Here is a 23,525-nt window from a genome sequence, read left to right as displayed (position 1 = left end):
AGGGAGGAGTCAGGGTGCTTCTTGCAGCCTCTGCCACTGCCTAGAGGTGTCACCTTGCAGAAGGCCTGGGCTGGGGTCTGTGTCTCTCTCCACCTGCCCCTGCCTTGGCTGTAGAAGGGGCCCAGGGATGCCTTGAAACCCCTAGATGGTCCCGAGCTAGTTCACAGGATCTTACCACCTACTTACAGCAGCATCTCAACTGCTCAAGGTCAAGGGGACAAAGAGTTTCTTGAAGAATCAAAATCTTGGTCTGGCAGAAGCTAACAGAGCGAAAAGGCGAGGGGTGAGCACGTGGTGGCGGGCAGCCTCTGAGCCCACACTTGGCTTTAGTCAGCAGTATGAGCTCGTATCTGTCTGTCCTTTTGTCTGTCTGCGTCAGGACGTGCCTCCTCTCAGAAACCCCCAGAGGGCCTGGACCTCATCTGTTACCTCTCATTATAAAGCTGGGAGGTTACTTTTATGCGTGACTTTATAGTTTCCTATTATTCATCTATCCCATGCATATTTCCTTATTGTAAAGGAGTCAAGAGACACAGAAAAAATACCTATACTAAAGCACGTCGTGCCACCCTCCTCTACCCGGTTCATACTTTGGTGTGTATCTTCACAATATGTACATATATATATATATAATATATTATATGTATGAATATACACAAATCCTTTTTTGCAAAACATAGATGGAACAAAATGAAATGCATTGTTCTGCAGCTGCTCTGTGATAGTAGGTTCCACATGCACAATTCAAATTAAAACTGTGCAGTGGAGCCCAAATCCCACCAATGAGGAGGATGATGAGGCTGCAGTGAGAGGGGAGCCAGCGATTATTTTGGGGGAGATTCATTAACACTTTCCTGCCCCTGGTGCTCAGCTTCTTTTCATTGCAGTGGGGGGGAAGGTCATTTGTCAGAAGGTACCTTAATGAAGTTTAAAAATGAATGTCCCTCAACCACCTGGTCCCTACACGGCTGGAATCCTATTTGTTCCTCATCTTGGAAAATAAGCGCTTTATTGTTCACGTGAAAGGAACGCCGTCTCCTGGAGGCTGCTGTGATGTGCGGTCAACTCGGGATTGTAGCACAGGGACCACACGCCCGGGCAAAAAAGCAGGGACATGGTCTCCCCCAGCCACATAGCTCGTTAGGGGCTGGGCCAAGAAAAGCCCATCGTCCTGACTCTCAGGCCAGCACTCTTTCCACTAGCCCATGATTTCTGGGGTCTGGAAATGAGGAGCTCAGAAGACAGGTTCCAGAACAGGGCCCCCCAAAAGCCTGTTGGCATCAGCTTCTTGCAGAGGCAGGGAGCACTGGGAAGGTGGGGGCTGCGGGTGGGGGGTCACTTAAAACACTGTTCCTATGGCACGTGCCTTGGCATATGAGTCACTCAAACTGTCCTGGCAATGATAGGGAGGGCGAGCCCAGGGTCTCTGCACCGTGTTTAATGAATTACAAATAAGAAGCATCCTCCAGGTCTCATGGGCTGTTCCCGACAGCATCCAGTCTGCAGTGGTGATGGAGGAGCAGGGCATTCCCAGGGACTGATGACCCTGCCTGGGGGTGACAGCAGGCAGAGGGCTGACCCAGGTCATCACTCACCCTGTGCTGGAGCCCCAAGCGGCGCCCTTCACTGCTGCCTGCAGGCTGAGTGCTTAAAAATCAAATCGCAGAGATCTGTTCTCATCTTCCGTACAGCTTCCTCCTGCTGGATGCTTTGAGACCAGGGAACAGGTGACCAGGGGCTGGCCTGTGTCTGCTCTCCTGGACAGCTCTGTGGGGCGGGCCTATCTCCCGTGGGAGGGATATGAGAGCAGGTGCAGGTGGAGGCACTTGATGGCCCTGTTTTGACCCCTTGGAAAAGGAAGGACTTACCATTCACATCTCACATATAGGGAAACTGAGGCCCCAAAGCAATCTGTGCCGTGCCCCATGTCAACCAGCAAGTCAGGCAGCAGCAGAGCACTCCCTGGGAACCCAAGAGCCCTGCCCTCCAGGCCACAGTCTTCCTTAGCTGTGTGACCTTGGGCAAGTTACCTGAAGTCTCTAAGCTTCATCTATAAGTTGGGACTTTGCTAATAGCAGTTAAGTCACGGGGCTTTGGGGAAGAATCAGTGAAAAATGCACATTAACTGGTTTGCATGGAGCCTGGCATGAAACAGGTGTTCAATAAATGTTACATTATTATTATTACGGCAAAAGACAGCCTTTAATTCTGCATCCTCTGCCTCTGCTTGTGTTGTCACAGATTCCAAATGTTACTCAGCAGTACAGCCCCCTCTGTGGGTTTAGAGAGAGCCGAGAGCCCGCAAGGGTTAAGGTGGAGGTAAGGGGTGGCCATGGGATGGGGCATCGAGGTGCCATATCTTGCTCCCATTCCCAACACCCTCTGTGACCTTGGGCCAGTCTCCCTCTCTCTCTTTCTCCCTCTCTCTCTCTCCTCTGGCCCTTTGTTCTTGATGCATCCAAATGACAGTGCTGGCTGCTCAGACGCTGCAGTGAGAACCGACCCTGAAGAGGCCAGGAGAGCCCCCAAACCACATGTGCTCCTGGGAGACCATGGATGCTCTCCTCACAGCCCGGGGAGGCAGCCTGGCAGGAAACCTCCTGGGAGTTGGAGAGCCCACGGCTGCCCCCCCACTAGGTGGCCTCTGCCCCCTGGCAGGCGCCCTCCCACGCTCTCCACCCGTGCTTGGCCCGAGGGAGGCAGAGAACCCCTTAGCTGAGGCCCCTTCTGCCCCCCTACTCTGCACTCTCTGCAGAGCTGGCTTGGCTCCGTCAAAAGCAGGGCCCATCAGGGTGGAGGCGGCGATGTGTCAGCTGGTATTCAGGCTCTGGTTGTGCGCTCAGATCGCTCCCCCTCCCCATCTCCCCAAATCCACCCACCCACCCCTTTACCCACTGCTTGGGGCCTTCTGGGTGGCAGCACTTCAGAGGGAGAGACAGGGGAGCAGCCCAAGCCCTTGGCCGTTGGGGGTGGGGGAACTGACTCACTTCGCCCGTTCCCTGGTGCCGATGGGGCAGCCCCCACGCCCATGGGCGCTGGCACCCCGTCAGGAGGCTAGGTTTTGGAAAAGGAAGCTGCAACCCCGCCGCGCCTGACCCGAGCGGACCGAGGATGCGCTCTGTGCGCAGGGACCCGCTGGCCCCCGGGCTGGGAGGAGATGTTTAGGCAGCGACCCCCAGAGCCTGCTGGGGCCTCCCTGGCCGCGGACCCGCCGGGACGCCCCTGCTCGCCGCGCCCCTCCCCGGGGCCAAGGCGCGTCCCCCAGTCTCGCAGTATTTCCTTCCTGCACCTTTAAGAAGACCGTTGCTCCGTGGTGGGATGGTGTGTTAAAGCCACACAGAGGAAGTTACGCAGCCCGGATCAGACCGAGAGATAAAAGCCCCGATGGTGATCGTGAGTGATGGCAAGAGGATTTAGCCTCGGCATTAACTTGGAGCGGAGTGCAGGGGGGCCGTGACGCGCCCGCCATCTGGCCCGCGCCGAGCCGGGGGGATGCCCCGGCTCCCCGACGAGCGGCCGCGAAGCCCACCCGGGCCGGGGGCTGCCCGGCGCCCGCGCACGGGTCCTCCCGGAGCCGCCCAGGGGGGCCAAAAAGTTTGCACTTGTTAGCGGCGACCTCCGGCTCGGCCCGGGCGGGCGATGCGGGCGGCGCGGGCGGCCCCCTCCCCCGGCCCGCGTCTCCCGGACGGCTGCGGGCGGCCCCCCCGGCGGCCGGAGGGCTCCCCAGCCCCGATCTGACGGCGGCGGCGGCCACAGCGGCGGCGGCGGGCGCAGCGCGGGGACGGAGCGGCGGCTCGCAGCCCTCGGCCCTCGCCCCCGCCCAGAGCCGGGCGGAGGGTGGCGGTCCTCGGCCTCGCGGGTCCCCGCTCCGGGAAGCTGCTCCGAGCCGGGTAAGGCGGGCGCGGAGAGCTCGGGCGGCACGCAGGGGGATGCTGCGGCTCTGCCAGCCTGGTTTCATTTTTAACGGGCTTTGGTGACCATGCAGGCTTTCCCGGGGCCCAGAGCCACTTACGGCAGCCCCGCAAAGGCTCGGATGCAAAAGTTATTCGGTAGCGGCTGCTACTAGCGGAGGGCTGGAGTCGCCCGAGAGGGGTGTGTGAGTGCGTTTGTAGCAGCATCTTAAAGGAGTAGCTTGTCTTTCCGGCGGGCTCTCCCCGGGTCGTCTTCTGTCGTGTGTGCAAGTGTGTGTCGGCGGGGATGGATGTTGCAAGAAGGCTTGATGTGTTTATGAAAAGGAAGTTAACCCTGCTTTCGCGCCACTCCCCCACCCCAATTTCATCGCCACCTTGCAGAGCCACCCCCATCCCCAGCCCTCCCATCTCTGCAAACTGGGGAATGTGAGTTGCACAAACTCCTGGCCAGCTACGGCTGGAAACTTCTTTCAGTGACTGGAAGGGTAGGTAGGTAGGGGGCGAAGGGCCCAGGAACCGGCCTGGGGACCGTGTGCAGTCGAACCTCGACCCCACCTTGGGTGGCGCGCAGGTTGGGGTAACGAAGGCGGCGGGACAGCGGGAAGAGGACCGCGGGTTCGCGGGGTCCTCCCACTCCGGAGTAAGTTGTCTGGGCGGGGGGCGGCGGCGGCGGGGTCGCTGCTGGGGGCAGCGCGGAGAGAAACGATGCAACCAATTCCCTGGCGCATTGCTGGTGACTTTTAATTAAGGGAGGCGGTGCCGAATGAAGGGGCACCTCAGTGCCGGCCCGGCCTTTATTAAACACATAATTATTAATCGCTCCCGTGGCTTGAACGCAACTTTGCAAACACAAAAAGCAGCCGCGGGTTTGCTCGGCTAGTGTCTGCAACGCACCCGGTTTGCAGCCGGCCCGGAGAACGGACTCGACCCCGACCCCGAGGCGTCTGCGGAACGGGCTAACCCCGCCCACCCGCCGGCCCGCTGGGACCCACCCGCGCCGCCCTGGCCACCCCGCCCCCCGCGCCCAACTTTCCGGGGCTCCCCGCAGCGGAGAGGGCGCAGGGGTGGGGGACCCAGGGGCCAGAGACAGCGCCCGTTCCGGAGGGGGAGGGGCACGGGGCCGCTGGCACCCGGACGCCCGCTGAGCCGGCGTGAGCGCCGGGCACCTACTGGACCCCGCCCGGGGCGGAGGACGCGAAGGTGACCCTGGCCGGACCGAGCTCCCCGTTTTCCTCCTCGCCCCCCGCACCACCCCCAAAGGCAGAGTTCACCCCTCTCCGCCGCCGGGCTGGCAGGGGAGCTCCAGGCCGGTCCGAGAAGCCCGCGCCCTCCCTCCCGGGGCCGCGCCCGCCGGGGCAAGTTTCCCACGGGCGAGGGCGCAGCGGCAACTCCGAGCGGAGCCCGCGGGCGAGCACAGCCGGCTCCGAGAGGCGCTAATTCAATAAGGCAGAGAAATCTGAGTTCAGAAATCCTGATAAAATCTAATTTTCGGGTTTTAATACCCTGGCTATCAGCCCCCTCGGTTCCTGAGGACTCTTAAAAGAAAATAAACGGCATTGATTCTATTTGTTTCTGGGAGCTGCAGTTTCTTAATAATATCAGGTGAAGATATATTTTCCACGGAGGAAACGATCCTCCGGGATACAACCTCTTACTCTGAAATTTCTCTGCCGGCTTCTGGCTCTGCCGTCCTCCCCGTTATTCCGGGGACTCTTGCATCTCTCCCCACTCCTCTTTTTTCTTTTTGGCAAAAACCGACTGTAATATTCGTGTGCTGAGCTCACAATTCCCATTACGATGCCAGCGACGCCCAATTGATTGACTGGTTGTAAACACATTTTTCCCCTGGCAGATTTTGTTGTTGTTGGCTTCCCCCCCCCCCCCATTTTCCAGGGAATGCGTGGCATTTAAGCCAACAGAACTGCAAAGCAATTAATAGATTTGCGAGTTGCGCCTCCTGGCCTCCGGCCTCCTCCGGCCTCGCTGCCTCCCCGCCCCAGGCCGCGTCCAGCGCCCTCCAAGCCCTGAGCGGCCGCTGGTCCTGCAGTAGGAGGACGCCTGCAGCTGGGCCCTGCTTGCAAGCCACAGCCCGGTGTCCTGGTCGTCCCAGCAGCCGGGAGCTCCCTACCTGTTAGAGAACAGTTGGGAGTCGGCTGCTGGAGGAATTAATTAGGGACGTGCTGTTTTCTGGGCAGCGGAGCTTGGATAGAGGCATCCAAACCTTTGCCGGCCGCTCTATTTTATTTTTACTACATCTTCTCAGGTTGTAAAAATAGATGCCCGGCGTGTTCTTTCTGAGAGTTTTCTAGCAAGGAGCGCATTCAAGACTGGGCAGGCTCTATAAGGTTTCTCTTTAAGCAGCCAGAGGTGAGATGTCAAAATGTGGTCCTGGCTGGGCTCTCATTCATCTCCATCGGGAGCCCTTCTTCCAGAGAAGGGACAGGGTGGCCTTAATGCAGATGGATGAGTCCTGGGTCTGGAGCCGGGGGGTGCTGGCTGGGGACCTGTCTGCAGCCTGAGGTGCTGAGGGCAGCAAGTGCCCGCCTCTCAGGTTTGCGGCTTTTGGCAGAAGGTTGTGTGTGTGTACGTGTGTGGCGCGCCTGGGTGGAGAATGGGGTTTCATGGAAACACAGTTAACTCTTCAGGGACCTTTCGTGTACAGTGGCTGAAGAGCATGGCAGGTGAGAGTCGGCTGAGACTTGGCACCTATGCCTGGGAAGTTTGGGAGTTTAAATGCAGTAATCATGGGCATAATCACCAGAATAACCATGCAGGCACTTACACCGTAACTCGTTGCCGTAACCTATGTCCTATGCTGGACTCAAGTTCTGGGGATGTATTGAGCGTCTGGGGACACAGCACGTTACGGGAGTCATATATTTCCCAGTGTAACATTTGTATTAGTTATATCTATTTTGGCTTTTAAACAATTACAAGAGGCTTAAAAATAGTTAAGCAATAATCATAATAATGCTTTTTTATTAAATAGTTTATAAAAAGATCCGTTTATAAACATACCCTCTCACGATGATAGCAAAATGTTGGCCTTGATCAGAACATCTAATATAACAAAACATTGTTACTTCCGTGGAAGTCTTCAATATCTCTAGTTTCTGACAGTGAAAAAAATTAAATTGCCCAGTTCAGATTGTGCCTGTGGTTGGGGAGATATTTACTGGTGCCTGGTTCTTAGCTGTTGGCCTGCACTTGGGTCCCTCTGTCCATGTGCACCTGTAGTCACAGTCTCATCTCCACCTTTAACAGCTTTGACATTTTGACTCTCAGTCATGGTATTTTAAAGCAACCATTAAATCTTGGCCCCTGGGGGTGCTTTAGAAAGTCACTGACCCCCAAGCAGGGGCACTTCTGCTGAACTAACACTCCTATAAATGAGAGAAAACACATTGCCTTTTAAATAACGTGCCCAATCTCCAAATGTGCAACTCTGATAGTAATAAAAATAACCCAGTTTTCTCGGGAGACCTTGCTAATGCAGCCTCATTTTTTGCACATTTTGCTGGAGATCTTTTGTTCTTATATATCTCTATTCGCCCCCCTTTTTAATTTGTTGCAGGTGCTGTTGCTAATGAGCTCTCTCTCCTCCCCTCTTGCAATGAAAGACAAGCCAGCCCCAGGTACCTGGATGGATTGAGAGCTGAAAGCTCAGAAACTTCATAATAAGTTGCCAATGGCTACCAGCCAGGGTCAGCTGGCCCCCATTAGTACCTGTCCCCACCAGAGCAGACCAAATAACCTTCTCCACAGTTAACACCTCAGTAGCTTTATTTTCCAGTCCAGTCGTACAATTGTCACTTTAAGGCCATATGAAAAGAAATCTCTTTTATTGGTCTGAGATGCCAAGTCCAGTCCCAGAGAGGAAACATGTTTCCAGCTAACATGTCCACCTCCTGATGTTATTTTATCTTTACAACACAGGCTGGAGGGTTGTTTTCAGTCGTGTTGAGTGCACCACACATTAAGGGCCCTTTAAAGACCTGGATTGATTGGAAGGACAAAAATTAAAGGCAATCTGACCCGGCCTCATGCTGGGTCCCTGCGGATTTTCTCCTTATCCCATTTCCACCCACTGTCACAATTTGAGAATCTGCCTGATTTGATCAGGTTCACCTCCGGGGGAGGTGTGATGCCAAGGTTAGGAGGACGCAAAGTTATGGGCAACTTTTTGACCCACCCATCAGCAGTCTGAGAAACGCTGGCTCTGAATTTTCTGTATCGGCCTTTCGGAAAAACAAGTTCCTTGCTGCTTGCAAACCTTCAGCGCTTGAGATCCTGGGACATCCCAGCTACCATCATCTGGTAGATGTGGCATTTCCATGCTGAGCCCGAGAGTCCCTCCTGACCCGGTTGCTGCCTCTCCAGGGCCTCTCTGGGCTGGGCCCCCGCGGCCTGCGCAGCCATGCTGCACCTGCTGGCTCTCTTCCTGCACTGCCTCTCGCTGGCCTCTGGGGACTACGACATCTGCAAATCCTGGGTGACCACGGATGAGGGCCCCACCTGGGAGTTCTACGCCTGCCAGCCCAAGGTGATGCGCCTGAAGGACTACGTCAAGGTGAAGGTGGAGCCCTCGGGCATCACATGCGGAGACCCCCCGGAGAGGTTCTGCTCCCACGTAAGTCTGCCCACTGCTGTTCTATCTGCTCAGGCCGGGCCGGGGCAGGGTGGGCTGTGGTCTGCGATAGACCCTTGGGCTGGGTAAGCAGAGCGGGAGGACCAAGATGCAAGGCTGACCTCCCTGCATCTTGAATTGGGAACAGGTCTTGGAAATGTGTCAAGACAAAGGCCACCCAGAGGACTCTGGGGTCATGTGACATGGTTCTCTGGGGTGGGGGCACGTTGGCCAGCTGACCACTAGATCTTTCCTCTGAGGAAGGCCGTAGTATTCAGCTCCCCAGCCTTGAGGGTGAGCCCCGCCCCCTGGAGGAAGTCCGAGCTCTGGGCCAGCGGGCGAGACGCTGTCTGCAAGAGCACACTGTCACCTCCCTCTGTTCATTGCTTCTGCGACACAACCTACTGGCCCACCAGTCCAATCCAGCAGGCCATGTGGTGAGGCCAGAGTGTGCCAAGCCCTGAGCTGGCACTTTATAGAGGCAAGTTTGATGGCAGCTCAGAGGGAGTTTGTGAAAGAGGGAAGTGGGGGTCACGCCGGGGTAGACTGTGCAAGGAGACCTCTCCAGTTCCATTGCGACATGCCAGGCCACAGGCACAGGCTAAGTCGGGGAAAGGCCGACGTCAGGCATTGTCAGTTGAGTCCCTAGTTAGAGAAGGAGGGGTCCTAGAGCCACGGAGTACTTCAGTACTAGAGTAATGTTAACAACAACAAAATAATAGCCGCCATCACTGAATGCAAGCTGTTCGGGGGTGGGCCAAGTGTGCTATGTGTCGTCCTGCGAGTCTGTGTTGTGTAAAGTAGGCGTGCTAGGATGTGGGCTCCAGACCAGCGACATCGCTGAGTTTCTGTTGTCATCTGTAAAATGGGCACTCTGATAGCACACACTCATTGGAAGGAGTTTGTGGTTTAGTTAATACAGGTAAAATGTTCCAAATAGGATCTGCACAGAGTAAGTGCCCTGTCGATGTTAGCTGTTATCATTCTAGTCATATAGATGGGGAAACTGAGGCAGTGGGGTGAAGGCCTTTGGCCAAGGTCATACACCAGGAAGTGGTGAAGCTGTGATTCAAGCTTAGAGTGTCTGGCACCAAAGTCACTGAGCTAAACTGCCTCTTGAGCGGGGCCTTCCCGCTGCAGCGCTTTGGAGACCCGTCCCTGGCAGGGCTGGGCAGAGCGGGACAGCCGGGCTTCGGGAGTGGACAGGAGGAGCTCAGGGTCATCCTTGGGGCAGCTGGTGCCTCTGAGTGTCCCTGGGGGAGCCTTCAGGTCCCTGGGTTTATGGTGGGGCTGTCTGGCGTCCGCTCCCTGGGCTCCTGAGGGCTCAATCCCATGGGGCGGCTTCAGTCACATCACAGAGCAGTCAGCCCTAGAGGGTAGGTTCCCACTGTCAGTGGTGACAGGGCCATCACTGAGGGTGGTGGCTGGGTTGGGTCCGCTGGGGAGGGAAGGAGGGAGCAGCACGGAGCCAGCAGTCGGGGCTGTATTGTCTCTAGGCCTCCCTGCGCTGGGGACCGCAGGGCCTCACTGGCTGGGGTGGGGGGCGGGGCAGGGGGCTGGGCCCTGAAAGTCAGGGGTAAGGCTGGGGGCTGGGGGACCCAGTGCTAAGTCTGCACCCCAGCTCTTGGGAGGACTTGTCTATACACTCCCTTCACAGAGTCAGCCTCTGCCTCTCACATTGTAGTTCCGACGGTATTTTTTTCCCTTAAATATTCATCATTGCCTTAATGTGCTGGGGGAGAGTTAAATCATAATTCACAGAACCAGCTTCAGGTCAAGGGCTTGAGGGATGGAGATGCCCATACATGTAAGTCCGAGGCCCTCTTTTGGCCAAAACTGGCTCAGGATGTCCGTGACCCTGGACCTCTGCCCTGCCCCCACCCTCAGACAGAGAGCCCAGCGCACCTGGCAGCCGCTGGGGGAGGTGGTCGCCCCTCCCAGTCCTGATGCCGGCGAGCCTGAGCCCAGGTGGCCGTCCTTGAGCCCTGGGGTCTGGACGGAGCTCTGTTCCCCGCCCCATCCCCTCGCCCCTCCTGGGAGGACAGGCACAGAGGGCAGAGGAGGGAGAACAGCGTCTCCGAGATCTGCCACACGGTGAGTCCTCAGCGTCTCGCCACCTGTTTGATGGACTTAAATATTTCATCATAGGCTGCCACCAGGCTCTGCCTTTGATTACAAATGTGCGGTCAGTGAGGGTGGGGACACTGCCTCGGCAGGCAGAGGGCAGCCTTTTGAGAGGCTGGCTTTTGCGAGGGGATCACTTCCAGAAAGATCTGGATTCCAACCCTGATGCCCCCGTTTATTGCCACTTCCCCTGGGCGTGTCCTGGGTGTGTCTAATTTGGTCACCTCTAGGATGCTCTGAGGTGGGTCCTATTCTAATCCCATTTGAGGGATTAGAAAGGGTGTCTAAATCCTGCCAAGGTCACGCAGTTAAGGGCAGGCACGGAACTCATCTGTGGCCCCGGCCCGTGCTTTTCCACCGGGCGGCACGGCCTCCCCTCTCCCAGCTGCCGGCCTTCCCGAGCTTCAGAGTCTTCCTCTGTCAAGCAGAGAAAATACTGTGGGAGTGTCACGCTGCTGGCGGGACGATGCGGCCCAGCCGTGCGTGCCCTGGGTACACGCTGGCACGCAGTGGGTGCTCAGCGTGCAGTGACTGGCTTGTGACTGTTGTTACTCCCTGGCTTCTCTTCCTCCCCGGAGTTCTTTGCCTCTCTCCAGCCTTGAGGACGCCACGCCTTGTGTCGGGGCAGCAGGTGGAGGATGCTCTGGGAGCTGCAATCCTCCTGCCGCAGCAGGCGGTGCTGACCGGCCACCAGGGGGCGCGCAATGGTGGCCAGAAGGCCCGCTGCCCCTCTAGCCACGCAGTGTCCAGTGGGTCCCCGGTCCCTCGTGTCCCTCCTGCAGCAGGTGCTGGGCCTGTCCCAACATCCCGCCAGCCGCCAGCTGGAACATGAGCCCTGCGGTTCTCTTAGGGTACGAGAGGAGCTTTCAGATTCAGGGGGCAGACCCTCTCTCCCGGGCTTCCTGTCCTTCGGCAAGGCCGCCTGAGAACTGAATTGTAAATTCCAGCCTGGCGAGGAAGGGGAGGAGGATGAAAGGCAAGATAAATGAATAAATAAAAACCTATTGGCTCTAAATGCACAATGAGAATTAATAGGGATGAGCTCTCAACCGAGGATTCTTGGGCAAGGGCAAAATTTCAACGAGGGCTGCAGGAGGAGAGAGGCCACCCCCGACTCCCAGCTCCCAGGACTGTCCTGGAGGCCAGCCTGGGGAGGCTGCAGGGCAAGGACAGGAGGGAAGGGCAGTGGGCAGAGGCTTCCCAGCTCCTCGCAGGGCAACTGCAGCCCCAGGACCCCTTCTGGATGGGGAGGCGTCCCACGGTGCTCTGCAAGACAGGGCTCCCGCCAGCTGCCTGTGCCACCTGTGAAAGCAAGGGGACCCCTTTCTTTGTGCCTTGGAGACAAAAGCTGACCAGCTGCGACTCAGGAGCGAGATGGGGAAGCAGCAGAACGGCTGAGAGAGCTGCTGCCCAGGCAGGGTGGTGGTTAGAGCAGTCCCCCTGCCTTGCTACCCGAATCATGGTCCTTGGACCAGCAGGTCGGCCCACCTTGTCAGGATGCACAATCCCAGGCCCACCCCAGACCTGCTGGGCCAGAATCTGCGTTTGAACGAGAAACCCAGGCGACTGGGATGCACGCAGGTCTGGTCCCTGGTGGTAGATGAGGCCCGTTGTTGATGGAGGGGCAGGAGGCCTGCGGTTCCCGTGGGACCGTGCAGGTTAAGGGTGGGAGGAGAAAGAAGAAGAGAGCAGGAGGGGAACAGGGGGTCCAGGGAATGAGCGAACAGAGCTGGGAGCTGAGATTCCTAAATGCTGGCCTCCCTTGCCAAAGTGGGGGCCCATACTCCACTCACATGACCTGGCGGAAGGCTCCAGAGAGAGGCCGCACCACATCCTGGCAAGAGCTACAGGCCTGGGGTCTGAAGCCCTGGGCTCACATCCCAGCATTGTCACTCGTGGGCCTGGTGATCTGGGGCAAGTCATTCAAATTCTCTAAGCCTCAGTTTGCCCATCTGTAAAGAGGGATATGATCGTGACTGCCTTCCCCACCTTGCCAACTTCCTGGGAAAAGGAAATGCCCCTCTTGAAATATCTGGGCATGCGTAGCTAAGAGTGTAAGCTCTGTTCTAGTGCGAGGCTTGAATATTAAAGTTTATCCAATCTTGATGGGCTTGTTCTTCCACCGAGAGTCTGTCCCGTCAGTCTTGTGATCTCTGTTTTAACAGCATGGAGTCTCTAACTTCAGACGTTTGCTTCCCCTTGGACTGTGAGCTCCCCTAAGACAGGGCGGTGGCACTCGTGTTTGCAGCCCCACACCTCACCCTTGGCTCAGTGGGTGCCCAGTGAGCAGTTACTGAACAAAGGGGCGGATGGGAGGAAGGATGGTGAGATCCTGGAAGGCTTCCTGGAGGAGAAGGGATTGGGGCTGAGTCTTGAAGGGAGAACTGGGATTTTGAGCACAGAGGGGGCACCGGAAGTCAGTGCTGCTCTCCCCTGCAGTCCCTGCTCTGTGGGATTTGCAATCACATCAAGCCAGGAGGTTTGCACAGTTCTGTCCTTAAGTCAGTTGCAAGTGACTTTGGCGCCTGAGCTGCACCCAGCCCTTGGTTAAAGCCATTCAGTCTCTTGAAACGCCCGAGGCAGGGCAGCCTAGGACGAGAATAGTTCCACGAGATGACATCTTGTTGCACAGTGAAGTCTCCTTCCTGGGGAGTAGACAATGAGGAGATGGGACAGTGCTGCCGCCCAGAGCCAGGCCCCCGGGTGAGATCCTGCCTCTGACTGTCAGTAAGGGGCTGGGGATGGGTGCAGACACCCCACGGAGGGAGGCAGTGCCATCGGACGCAGCAGGGATTGGAGGGGCCTGGAGGGGACGTCTTTCCAGGGAGTGTCAGGGACTCAGAGAGTCTAGACTTTTCTGGTTTACACATCCCCACCTTTTCCCGCGTCATCTTCCTCTCCATTTGCAGCCCAGGTCTTTAGTACAGTTCCCCTTTTCTCCTTTAATGCGTGTATCGTCACAAGCCACCGAGAGTCCCCTGTGCATGCGACAAGGCAGGCAGTGCATGGACGGTCCCCAGGCCGCAGTGCGCTGCGGATGGGAACTTGGGCTTTGGGATGGGTCAGATGGGGGCGGGGGCGTCTAGCCTATCTCCGCCTCTCTGGGCTGTGCGACTTCGGATCAGACTCTCCTAGCTCTGAGCCTTGGTCTTCTCATCTGAAAGCTGGGACGATACTAGACACACCTCAAAGGAAGTTTATACATAGGACGAGGCAGGCGCGTAAAGCCCTCAGCTGGGTGTCTGGCACAAAGTGAATGCTCAAAAAATGGGTGTTTTGTTTTGTTTTGCTTTGTTTTCATTCTAGAATTTAGCTTGGGGGACGAAAGGAATGAAAGTAGAAAATAACAGACAGAAGATGACCCTGTAGGCCACGTGTGCGGCCAGGGGTAGGGGCAGGGCGCTCGGAGGTGGGGCCTTGCGGGATGCGAGGGTGCAGGAGGAGTGGCACATGCAGACACGGAGGAGGCTGCCGGTGTCACGCGGGGACAGTGTGTGGACAACAGGGAGGGGACACGGGCCGCTCCACCCGCTCACCTCCTGGAAGCCCCCGTGGCCTGTGAGCAGGGCGGTCACTGGCTGTCACTGGGCCATTTAACAGGCGCTGTTCTGAAGCCTCCCAAGGTCTGCTGAATGGTGGGGCTGGGATCCGGCCTCCCTTTGGCTCCTCAGCATGCTCTAGGGTTAGGGGGGATCAGACCTCGGGCTCTGGAGGAGGGAGAGGGGCAGGAGGGCAGCTCAGGGGCACAGGTGGGAGCCCACGTGGGAGTCCTGGGCCACGGGGCTGCGCCAGAGCTCACCAGGCTGGACACACCAGGCCGCACCTCCCTCCCACCTCGCAGCCCGTGACCAAGGCCTGCCTGCCTCGGACCTGGCCAGGGCCCCGTGACCCTCACGGATGCCAGTCTCCTTCCTGGAGGGGGCAGGGTGAAGAGTGAGAAACGGCAGATGATGCAGAAACGGGTTCTGTTCGGCTTTGGTTTGCAGGATCTGATTTGTTTTTCATCAGCAGCAGATTTGCTTAAATATATGAAAATGTGTTTCTAATTCCCGGAGCACACACCAACTGCTGGAGCGGGTGGGAGGGGCAGTATGTGAGAGCAGAATGAATGCTGGGGGCAGCCGGGGAGTGCTAGGCCCCTCGGCTGCTGAGAGACCAAGCCACGCCCCTTAGCCTCAGTTTACCCAACTGTACAACAGTGGAGTTTGGCTAGATTAACCAGTTCATTCGACGTTCCTGGGTGATTGCCAGGTATATTCTGGGAGTTTGGGGGAAATCTAGATTGGTTACAGACAAAATGGGAGACTCCAGTGCAGACAGAGGGGTTCCAAATGTGTACCCTGGGCCTGGTACAGTACCAAGCATTTTTGAAAAAGATTTTTAAAAAGATTTTTAATTGAGGTGAAATTCACATAACATAAAATTAACCACTTAAAATGTTTTAGGCCAGGTGCAGTGGCTCTCACCTGTAATCCCAGCATTCTGGGAGGCTGGCAGGGAGAGGATTGCTTGAGGCCAAGAGTTTGAGATTAGTCTGGGCAATATAGCAAGACCCCATCTCTACAAAAAATCTAAAAATTAGTGGGGCATGGTGGCGCATGCCTGTAGTCCCAGCTACTTGGGAGGCTGAGGCAGGAGGATCACCTGAGCCCAGGAGTTCGAGGCTGCAGTGAGCTATGATCATGCCACTGCACTCCAGGCTAAGTGACAAAGTGAGACTCGTCTCAAAAAAAAAGTTTTTTTGTGGTAAAAGATATCTAACATAAAATTTGCCCTTTTAACTATGTTAAAGTGTACAATTCGGTGGCATTTAGTACATGCACAGTGTTGTGCAACCACCACCTCCATCCAGTTCCAAGACATTTTCATCACCCCGTGAGGAAATCCCATACCCATTAAGCATCACCTCCCCTCCCTGCCCCCCAGCCCCTGTCGACCACTGGTCTACTTTGTGTCTCTGTGCATTGACCTATTCTAGACGCTGCACACAAAGGGAGTCATAGAATTTGGGAGGTTTGCAACTGCCCCTTTCATCAGCATCATGTTGTCCAGGCTCGTCCGTGTGTAGCGTGTCGGCACTTTGTCCCTTTCGTGGCTGAGTAATGCTCCATCGCATGGCTAGACCACGTTTCATTATCCAGTCGTCAGTGGATGAACATTGGGATGTTTCATTTGTTGGCTATTATGAGAAATGCTGCATGAACATTTGAGCACCGGTTTTTGCATGGGCGCGTTTCCATTTCTCTCAGGTGTTGCCTAGGAGTGGAGTTTCTGGGTCGCATGGTAATTCTACGTTCAACTTTTGGGGGAACTGCCAATTGTTTTCCGCAGAGGCTGTGCCGTGTCACGTTCCCACCAGCAACGTGCAGGTTCCAGCATCTCCACAGCCTGCCCCACACTAGTGTTGCCCATTTCTGGTTTTTGTGGTGGCCGACCTGGTGGTGTGAAGTCCTGTCTCACTGTGGTCCTATCTCACTTGTGGTCCCTGGTGGCCAGGGACGCTGAGCGGCTCACCTGTGCCGGCTGACCACCTGTATGCTTTCTCTGGAGGGATGTAGGCTCATGTCCTTTGCCTGTTATTCAATTAGGTTGTCTTTTTGTCGTTGAGCTGTACATGTTCTTCAGGTAATTTGGATACTAGACCCTTATCGGGTACATATTTGAAAATATTTCCCCCCATCCTGTGGGTTTCTTTTCACTCTCTTGATTATGTCCTTTGAAGCACAAGCCTTTTTAATTTTAATAAAGTCTAATTTATGTATTTTTCCTTTCGTTACTTGTGCTTTTGGTGTCATATCTAAGAAACTGCTGCAAAATCCAAGGTCATGAGTGTTTACCCCTATGTTTTCTTTTAAGACTTTTGTAGGTTTTGCTCTTACATTTAGGTCTTTGACCCATCTCTAGTTGACTTTTGTATGCATGGTGTGAGGGAAGGGTCCACCTCATTCTTCTGTGTGTGGGCATCCAGTTCAAGCATTATCTGTTCCTCGACTAAGTGTTCTTAGCAAACTAGTCAAAAATCAGTTCACCACAGATATGTGTGTTTATTTCTGGGCTTTAAAATCTACTCCTTTGAAGCACTGAGCAGTCTATGTGCAGTGCTTCTCCAAACCCTCCTAAATATCCTACATGGTAAAAACTACTATTATCCTTTTGTGCCCATTTTATAGATGAGGAAACTAACACTCCAATAGTGAGTGGTGAAGTCAAGGCTCAAACTCACATCCCAGTCATTTAATGACTATGCCACAGTGAGGCCTGAGGAGGGGGAAAGCCCCAACCCCTGTCATTTCCTCCTGGGGAAACTGAGGCCCAGAGGGCGGAGTGACCCTGGAGCCTCCACTGTCGGCCATGGCTCTCCCCAAAGAGGGGACTGGAGGCCTGGGGACAGGAGCCTCCCACACGAGGTCTCCATCTGCCCACTCACACCCTGGATTTGACCTCACATGGTGGCATCTGGTGGGGGACGCAGGATGCCTGCCACCAGCGGGTGCTGGAGCTGCTCCCCTGGGGTCGGTGAGGTTACACATTCACTTTCCGGCCTGCTTGGGTGAGCTCTCTGGGTGAGCTCTCACCTGTGTGTCACCATTGGTGACTTAGGCACAGCAGGCTCCCCTGGGCCCTGAGGGGACCAGACCACGCCCCCCAGCCCACCTGCAAGCCCTGGTCTCCCTGTGGTGGCAGCGCCACCCACAGAAGGTGGACAGAAAGGATGTTCTGTGACAGCGGGGCAGGACGGGAGGGTGGCGGGAACGCTGGCGGTCCCTGCGAAATCAGTGTGCATGGTTACCTCGTGGCGTCAGGCCGGGGTTGTGCACTGGTCGGCTGGGAGCTGCATGAGGTGAGGCCGGGGAACAGTCTGCCACGTGCTGGTGCTTCCACAGGCCCCAGGTCGCGGGGACTCGGCGCAAGGCCCTGTGCAAAGCACTCAACGTGTGCAGCTTTTCATGTGCTCTCGGCAAGATGGGGCCTCATAACAGTGCGGATGAGGAAAGAGAGGCTCAGAGAGGTGGAGAGACTTACCCATGTTTGCACAGCCAAAGCCAGGGTCTGTCTCCAGGGTCCTTCCCACTGTCCTGCCTCCCCTTGTTCTGTGACACTGGAGTCTGAACAGCCATCCTGAAATTGAGCTTGAGGAGGCTGGAATCTCACTGAATCCCACTAGGCGGCCACAGAGGGGTCCCCTAACCTCTGCGGGTCTCGTCACTAGGAGGGAATTGGAATGGAATACCCCTGTTTATGGATCCCCAGATCTAAGCAGATCTAAGCGGTTCTAGAACCGCCCCTGCTGTGTGAAGGGACTAGGGCCATCTCCAGGGATCTGGCATTCTTCTCCCCGCAGTTTGTCTTGGGTCCCTCGGGGGACCGTTTGGCCTCCTCGGCCCTTCATTCCACCTCCCTCCTGCTGCCCAAGTCATTTGTCCACTTGACTCCAAGAGTCGGCCAGGGAAATAAAAGGAAATGAAGCATGGCCGGGCTCGGCCCCTCATGCCAGAAGTCTGCTGTGGGTAAAAGACGAGAGGAGACCAGTGAGGGCCGAGTAGCGGGTGGTCCCGCCCGCTCCCCTCACCGTGCAGGGCCCCCTCTGCTGCCAGCCTGCAGAGCCGGACAGTGTCCTTTAGGGGACGGCAGGTTCTCGGAGCATCCCCTCCCTCTGGGGATCAAGAGAAGGCCGAAAGCAGGTGGCAGCAGGAGAAGAGTGCTGTTCAGATGGCACCTTGTCTCTGCCCATCTCCACCCTGGGCGCCCTCTGAAACCTTCGCCAACAGTTCTGGGACTGGCACTGCGCTGGGAACTGGGCTCCCCCTGGTATTGGCTGCCAGGCGCTGGGTGACCTTGGGCAAGGCTCTTCCTGCTTTGGGGTGTAGATTTCCTGCCTGCACGAGGAGGGGGTCTCCACACCAACCTCAGAGCCCCACTGTGTCCCCAGAGTCTGCCTCTGGAGAGGGACAGTGAGAGAGCCAGAGAAGAGCAGTGACCTCCCTGGCACCCAGGAAGACTCGGAGGGGAGAGAGAAAGGCAGGAGACCGGCCCACAAGCCCCGAGCGGGAGCACCTAACTTTCCGGGCTCACAGCCCCCTTGGGAATCTATGGTGCTCCTCCTAGAACAATGCACGTGCACATGCGTGTGCAAATGCTGAACACATGTGCGCGCGCGCGCGCGCGCGCACACACACACACACACACACACACGGTTGCAAACACTTGCAGCGACTTCCTGGATCGCCCTGAGGCCACCCATGGACCCCTTTGGTCAGCCTCCGGCCTGGGGGCTCCTAACTCTGGACAACCAGGGTTTGTTATCGCATAACTGACAGGTCCTGCTGAGGATTTTCTTGATTCTACATCCTCCCCCTGGTCAGAGCAGCAGCAGCGGGCACGTATTGAGTGTCTAATGTATACCGAGCACTTAACCTGAACCAGCTCACTGAAGCCTCACAGAAGATTTACGGGACAGCTTGTGTTTATGCCTGTTTTGAATATGAGGAATCTGAGGTTCAGAGAAGTTAAGCCACTTGCCCAAGGTCACACAGCTTCTAAGTAGAGGAGCCTGGCACCTCTGGCCTGGGCTGTGTAGACCCAGTCCAACCAGGCTGCTCGGCTGACAGGAGTCGCTCTGAGCGTCTCAGAGGCGCCTGATAGATGGAGGCGGCTGTCATCTGTGTGTGTGCGTGCGGCCTGTGTGCTGGGGAGCATACTGTCCCTGTCAGCCGCTCCTCCCCCGGCACCCCGGCAGCCTGGGGGGGAGGGCCGGGGAGGCTGCCACGCGTTTCCCGCCCCCCTGCCCTTTGAGACATGGTGGAGTCTGCTAATCCACTTACTTGATAATTCACTTACCGCGTGTCTGTTTGGCAGCGCACGCTCCCACGCACCAGCTCCGGGGAAGGTGGATGGCTCTGCCTGGGGGAACCCGATCTGTTTCTGGGGAAGGAGTGGGGAAGAATACACCCAAGAATGGACAATAATGGACCTAAAAATAGAGGATGGAGGGCGCAGCGGGACGGGGGAGCGTGGCATCTGCCAAGGGCTCCAGCCCTCCCTGCCCGCCTGGTTCCCCAGGGGCTGGCTGCCACTCGGCCTGGGAGGGAGGGTGGAAAGTGGGAGCGGCGGGGGTGGGGAGGCCTGGAAGCCGGGTTGTCCTCTTGGCTACTGCCCACTCCAAGAGGGCAGACTGTCCCATGGGGGGGGGCCCCAAGGCAGCAGCTCTTGGGGAGCCGCACTAGCCTGCCCGGTGCCTGGGACCTGCCCCAGTCTGCTGTGGCCATGTGGTGTGTCCCCAGGTGAGCCTACTGTGAGGACTGCCGCCTTGGTCAGGGGTGTCTCCACAGCAGGAAAGGGGGGCTTCAGATTCTGTGGTTCTCTCCTCCACCTCCTGCCTCGCAGGGTGGTCTTCTCGAAGGCCCCAAGCCCAAGTGGGCGGCTGTGACCCCAGAAAGAATGGAGAAGGCCAGATGCGGCTGCCCCCCTGCACTTGAGCAGTTCTCAGCCAGGCCCCATCAGGCTCACCTGGGAGCGTTCCATGCCCCCCACCCAGGCTGCACCCCAGACGCGACAGCAGACTCTCCGGGGTGAGCCCGGCTTCAAGATTTATTAAAACTCCCCAGGTGGCCCCGGTGCCAAGCCAAGTTTGAGAACCGCTGATGGAAGTCTTTCCTGGGACGCTCTGGACCCCTTCCGGCCTTAAGCATCTGGTTTTTGAACTCAAGACCAGAGGGAAGAGGAATCCCTGGTCCAGCTTCGCTCTCAGAGGCCTCCCCTGTCCCTGCGCTGCAGGTGCTCCATCCTCGTGCTGGCTTCCTGGGTGCGAGGGGTGCCGGCTCCCCAGTCTTGGGGGAGGCCATCCAGAGTCACTCACCCTTTGTTCCTAGTTCTCGTCCTGTCTTCCTGCAAGGAGGCTGGCCAGCCAGAGCCCAGCCTTCCCTGGAGCTGCTAAATGTCAAGCTGCCCATCTGGCACTCCCCCCCCAGCCTCCCCTCTGGCCTCTCTCCTGTGCTCCCCACCAAGCTCCTGGCTCAGCCACGTGCATTAACCCCTCGCTCCCTGCAGCGGTTTGCACGTCTGGCCTGGCCCTTTGCTCAGTGCCTCTACCCAGGGCACCCTCCTCCCAGCCTGGATGACTCTCCCTCCACCCATCCTTACCCACCTCCCCATCTTTCGGAGCCCAGCTGAAATCCCGCCTCCCCTGGGGAGCCTTCTCAGATCCTATCCAGGGCTCATTACCTGTGCCACTCATGGTGACCAAGCCACAGGTGACTTTTCCCATGGTCACAGCAGAGCCGTCAATGTTCCGTAAGATTCCTGTAAGGGGTCGAAGTGCCTGGGTTCCCAGGAGTGTGACCTTGAGCAAGTGTCTGGCCTCTGGGGGCCTCAGCCCTCTCACCTGTAGAGTGGGGACAACGGTAGTAGCAGGACTGATGTCACTGTGTGGGTGCCCTTCTTGGATCACCATCCCAGCCTCTCAAAGCTGGCCACGCCTCAGAGTCGCCTGCAGGGGGTTTGTGCCGGTTGGTTGGCTGGTTGGTTGGCTGGTTGGACGATTTGCTTTCGGTCTGGAGTAGCATTTCTAGCCTTGGAGCCCAGGACGGTTGTCACACCCCTCCCCGCCCCAAGTATTTGTATGGGTGGCCGAGCTGCTTCTCTGAGGTTACTTTGAATACAAAGGATATTCAGAAGCAGTTGATGCGTAAGTGAATGAATGAGTCAGTGAAACCTGCCCACCCCAGCCTCACAGCCTCCACCTCACCAAGGGCTTCATCCACAGAGCGGGACACCTGTCAGGGGTGCCGGAGTGGGACCAGGAGTGGGACAGAGCAGGCACTTCTTTGCTCTTCCCTGTGCCCTGCTGCCTCGTGACTGCGCAGAGACCAGCAAGGGGAAACCCTGGTGGCCTTCGCATGGGCGGGCCCTGCCTATCTGGGCACCACTCCGTAGACCTCCTTCGGGGGACCCAGAGAGGTGACCCGCTGAGGAGGGCAAGTCACTCTGCAAACCTTGATCAGGCACATTGCAGGCGCACCTGCCCCTGCCTTCCCGGAGCACACAGTGGGGAGGGGACACACAGGTAAATAACCAGAGGTGTCACTGAGGAAAATTGTGATTGAGTGCTCGTTGGGGGTTGTGCATGCCGTGGCCAGAGACGTCTTCCCTGGGGAAGAGGTGTTGAAGCAGACTCCCGAGAAAGCCTGGAGGGGGGGCCTCCCGACAGGGTGCCCACCCAAAAGCTCTGGCTGGGACGGGAGTGGCTGTGAGGAAGGAGGAGAGACCGGACCGGAGGAGGGGTGCAGGAGCCGCACGGGAGGGCAGAGCCCGGGTTTGGGCTCGTCTGCAGGGGGGGGACTGAGGCTGTGGCTCTGACAGCAGGCGGGTGGGGCTGTGGGGAGGGCAGCCAGAGGGGTGGGTGGGCCCCAACCCAGGACGGACCAAGTGACCGTTAGGGGACAGCACTGCTGGGGAAGAAGCTTCCCCCTCACCCCCTTGAGACCCTCTCCTTGCAGCTGGCGTCTCCCCTGCCGGTCCCGGTCCGGGGCCCCTGATAGGACCTGGCTGAGGCCCTGTTGATCTGCTTTTGAGCAAGAAAGCCCAGGGCAGCGCTCAGAGAGGGGGACAGGGACGGGAAGAGGCCCCAGGGAGCAGGAGCTGGGGCCTGCCCCTCACCCCACCCGGCCTGAATCCTCCCAGCCACTTTTTTCCTCTGTGATAAAATATTCATGTCAGCAGAGTGGGCCCTCTTTGGGAAGGCTGCCTGTGTCTAGCTTGTGCTTTGCACAGGCTTTTAAAGAGCAGGACGCTTTTCCTACTCTCTAAGCATTTTCTAAGTCCTGAATCAATAATGCACTTTACTGGGCTTCGAGCAGCTTTCTGCCTCCATACCCTCCCCCACCTGCCCCACTCTCCCCGCTCCCCTGTCCTCTCTCCCTCTCTCTCCTCCCTTTTGTCCTGCCATCCCTCCTTCTTTCCTTTTATTTACTTTTTTAAAAAGTATTAAATGAAAGTGTTGAGCTTGAGGGTGGGCAGGAGGGGGAGGCCTGAGAGGCTGGGGCGGCGCTGGTTGAGCCTGTGTGTGCAGGGGAGGAGGGGGAGGGGGGGAGGAGGAGGGAGGAGGAGGGGAGGGGGAGGGGGAGGGAGGAGGAGGGGAGGGGGAGGGAGGAGGAGGGGAGGGGGAGGGGGAGGGAGGAGGAGGGGGAGGGGAGGAGGGAGAGGGGGGAGGAGGGGGAGGAGGGGAGGGGAGGAGCCAGCCGAGCGCTCCAGCTGGCCCTGGTGCAAAGCCTTTGAGGTTCGCTGAGCTCCCGGGGTGGGGGAGGCGGACGGCTTGGCCGAACCCAGCCTCCCTCTCTCCTTTTTCTAATCAATTAGAAAATGTTTACCGGAGAAAACAGGGAAGGGGACCCGGAACAAAGGAATGTGTGAGGCGAGCCCCAAAATACATCCCGAACTCTCTAAGGAGGGCACAGTCCAGGTTGGCCCGTCTGCCCTGCGTGGGGATGAAACCGTCCCCGCCGCCACCGAGGTGTGCAGACAGGGCGAGCGTCCCGGGGGCTGTGTGGCCGGCAGGGCTGGAGCGTCAGCCAGCCGCGCCCGGCGCTCTTCAGCCGGGATAGAATTCCCCGCTCCGAACATTCCTGGAAATCTGGCTGTGGGAAGAATCCACATATGTCCAGGACAAAGCAGAAGGTTTCTTCTGCTTCTTGTTTTAAATAATACAATTTTAAGTCCCTGGCAAGATTAACCCGTGTGTAGCCAGAGCTGTGGCAGCCCCACCCCCACCCCTGCGGCTGCCGGCTGGCGAGGACGGTGGGCAGCGGGCCCGCGGTGCCTGGCGTTTCCTTCCCGTCCCTCTGGCCGGCTTCCCAGCAGACCCTCTC

General features: G+C 57.4%; 1 protein-coding gene across 3 annotated transcripts in view; it reads left to right on the top strand.

The window, feature by feature from the left end:
- The first annotated feature begins 3,808 nt into the window (after positions 1 to 3,808).
- Positions 3,809 to 23,525, top strand: part of NTNG2 (netrin G2) — a 64,406-nt gene continuing 44,689 nt past the window's right edge. For 2 of the 3 annotated variants that reach the window (XM_045563696.1, XM_045563698.1), the window contains exons 1-2: positions 3,809 to 3,890; positions 7,486 to 8,541. In XM_045563696.1, coding sequence (XP_045419652.1) covers positions 8,329 to 8,541 — 213 coding nt within the window. In that variant the 5' untranslated portion in view covers positions 3,809 to 3,890; positions 7,486 to 8,328. The remainder of the gene's footprint in view (positions 3,891 to 7,485; positions 8,542 to 23,525) is intronic. The other variant, XM_045563697.1, reaches the window with a different exon arrangement.

The sequence above is a fragment of the Lemur catta genome, chromosome 10, assembly GCF_020740605.2.
Source record: "Lemur catta isolate mLemCat1 chromosome 10, mLemCat1.pri, whole genome shotgun sequence".
Lineage (NCBI taxonomy): Eukaryota > Metazoa > Chordata > Mammalia > Primates > Lemuridae > Lemur > Lemur catta.
This window is presented reverse-complemented; position numbering and strand designations above follow the sequence as displayed.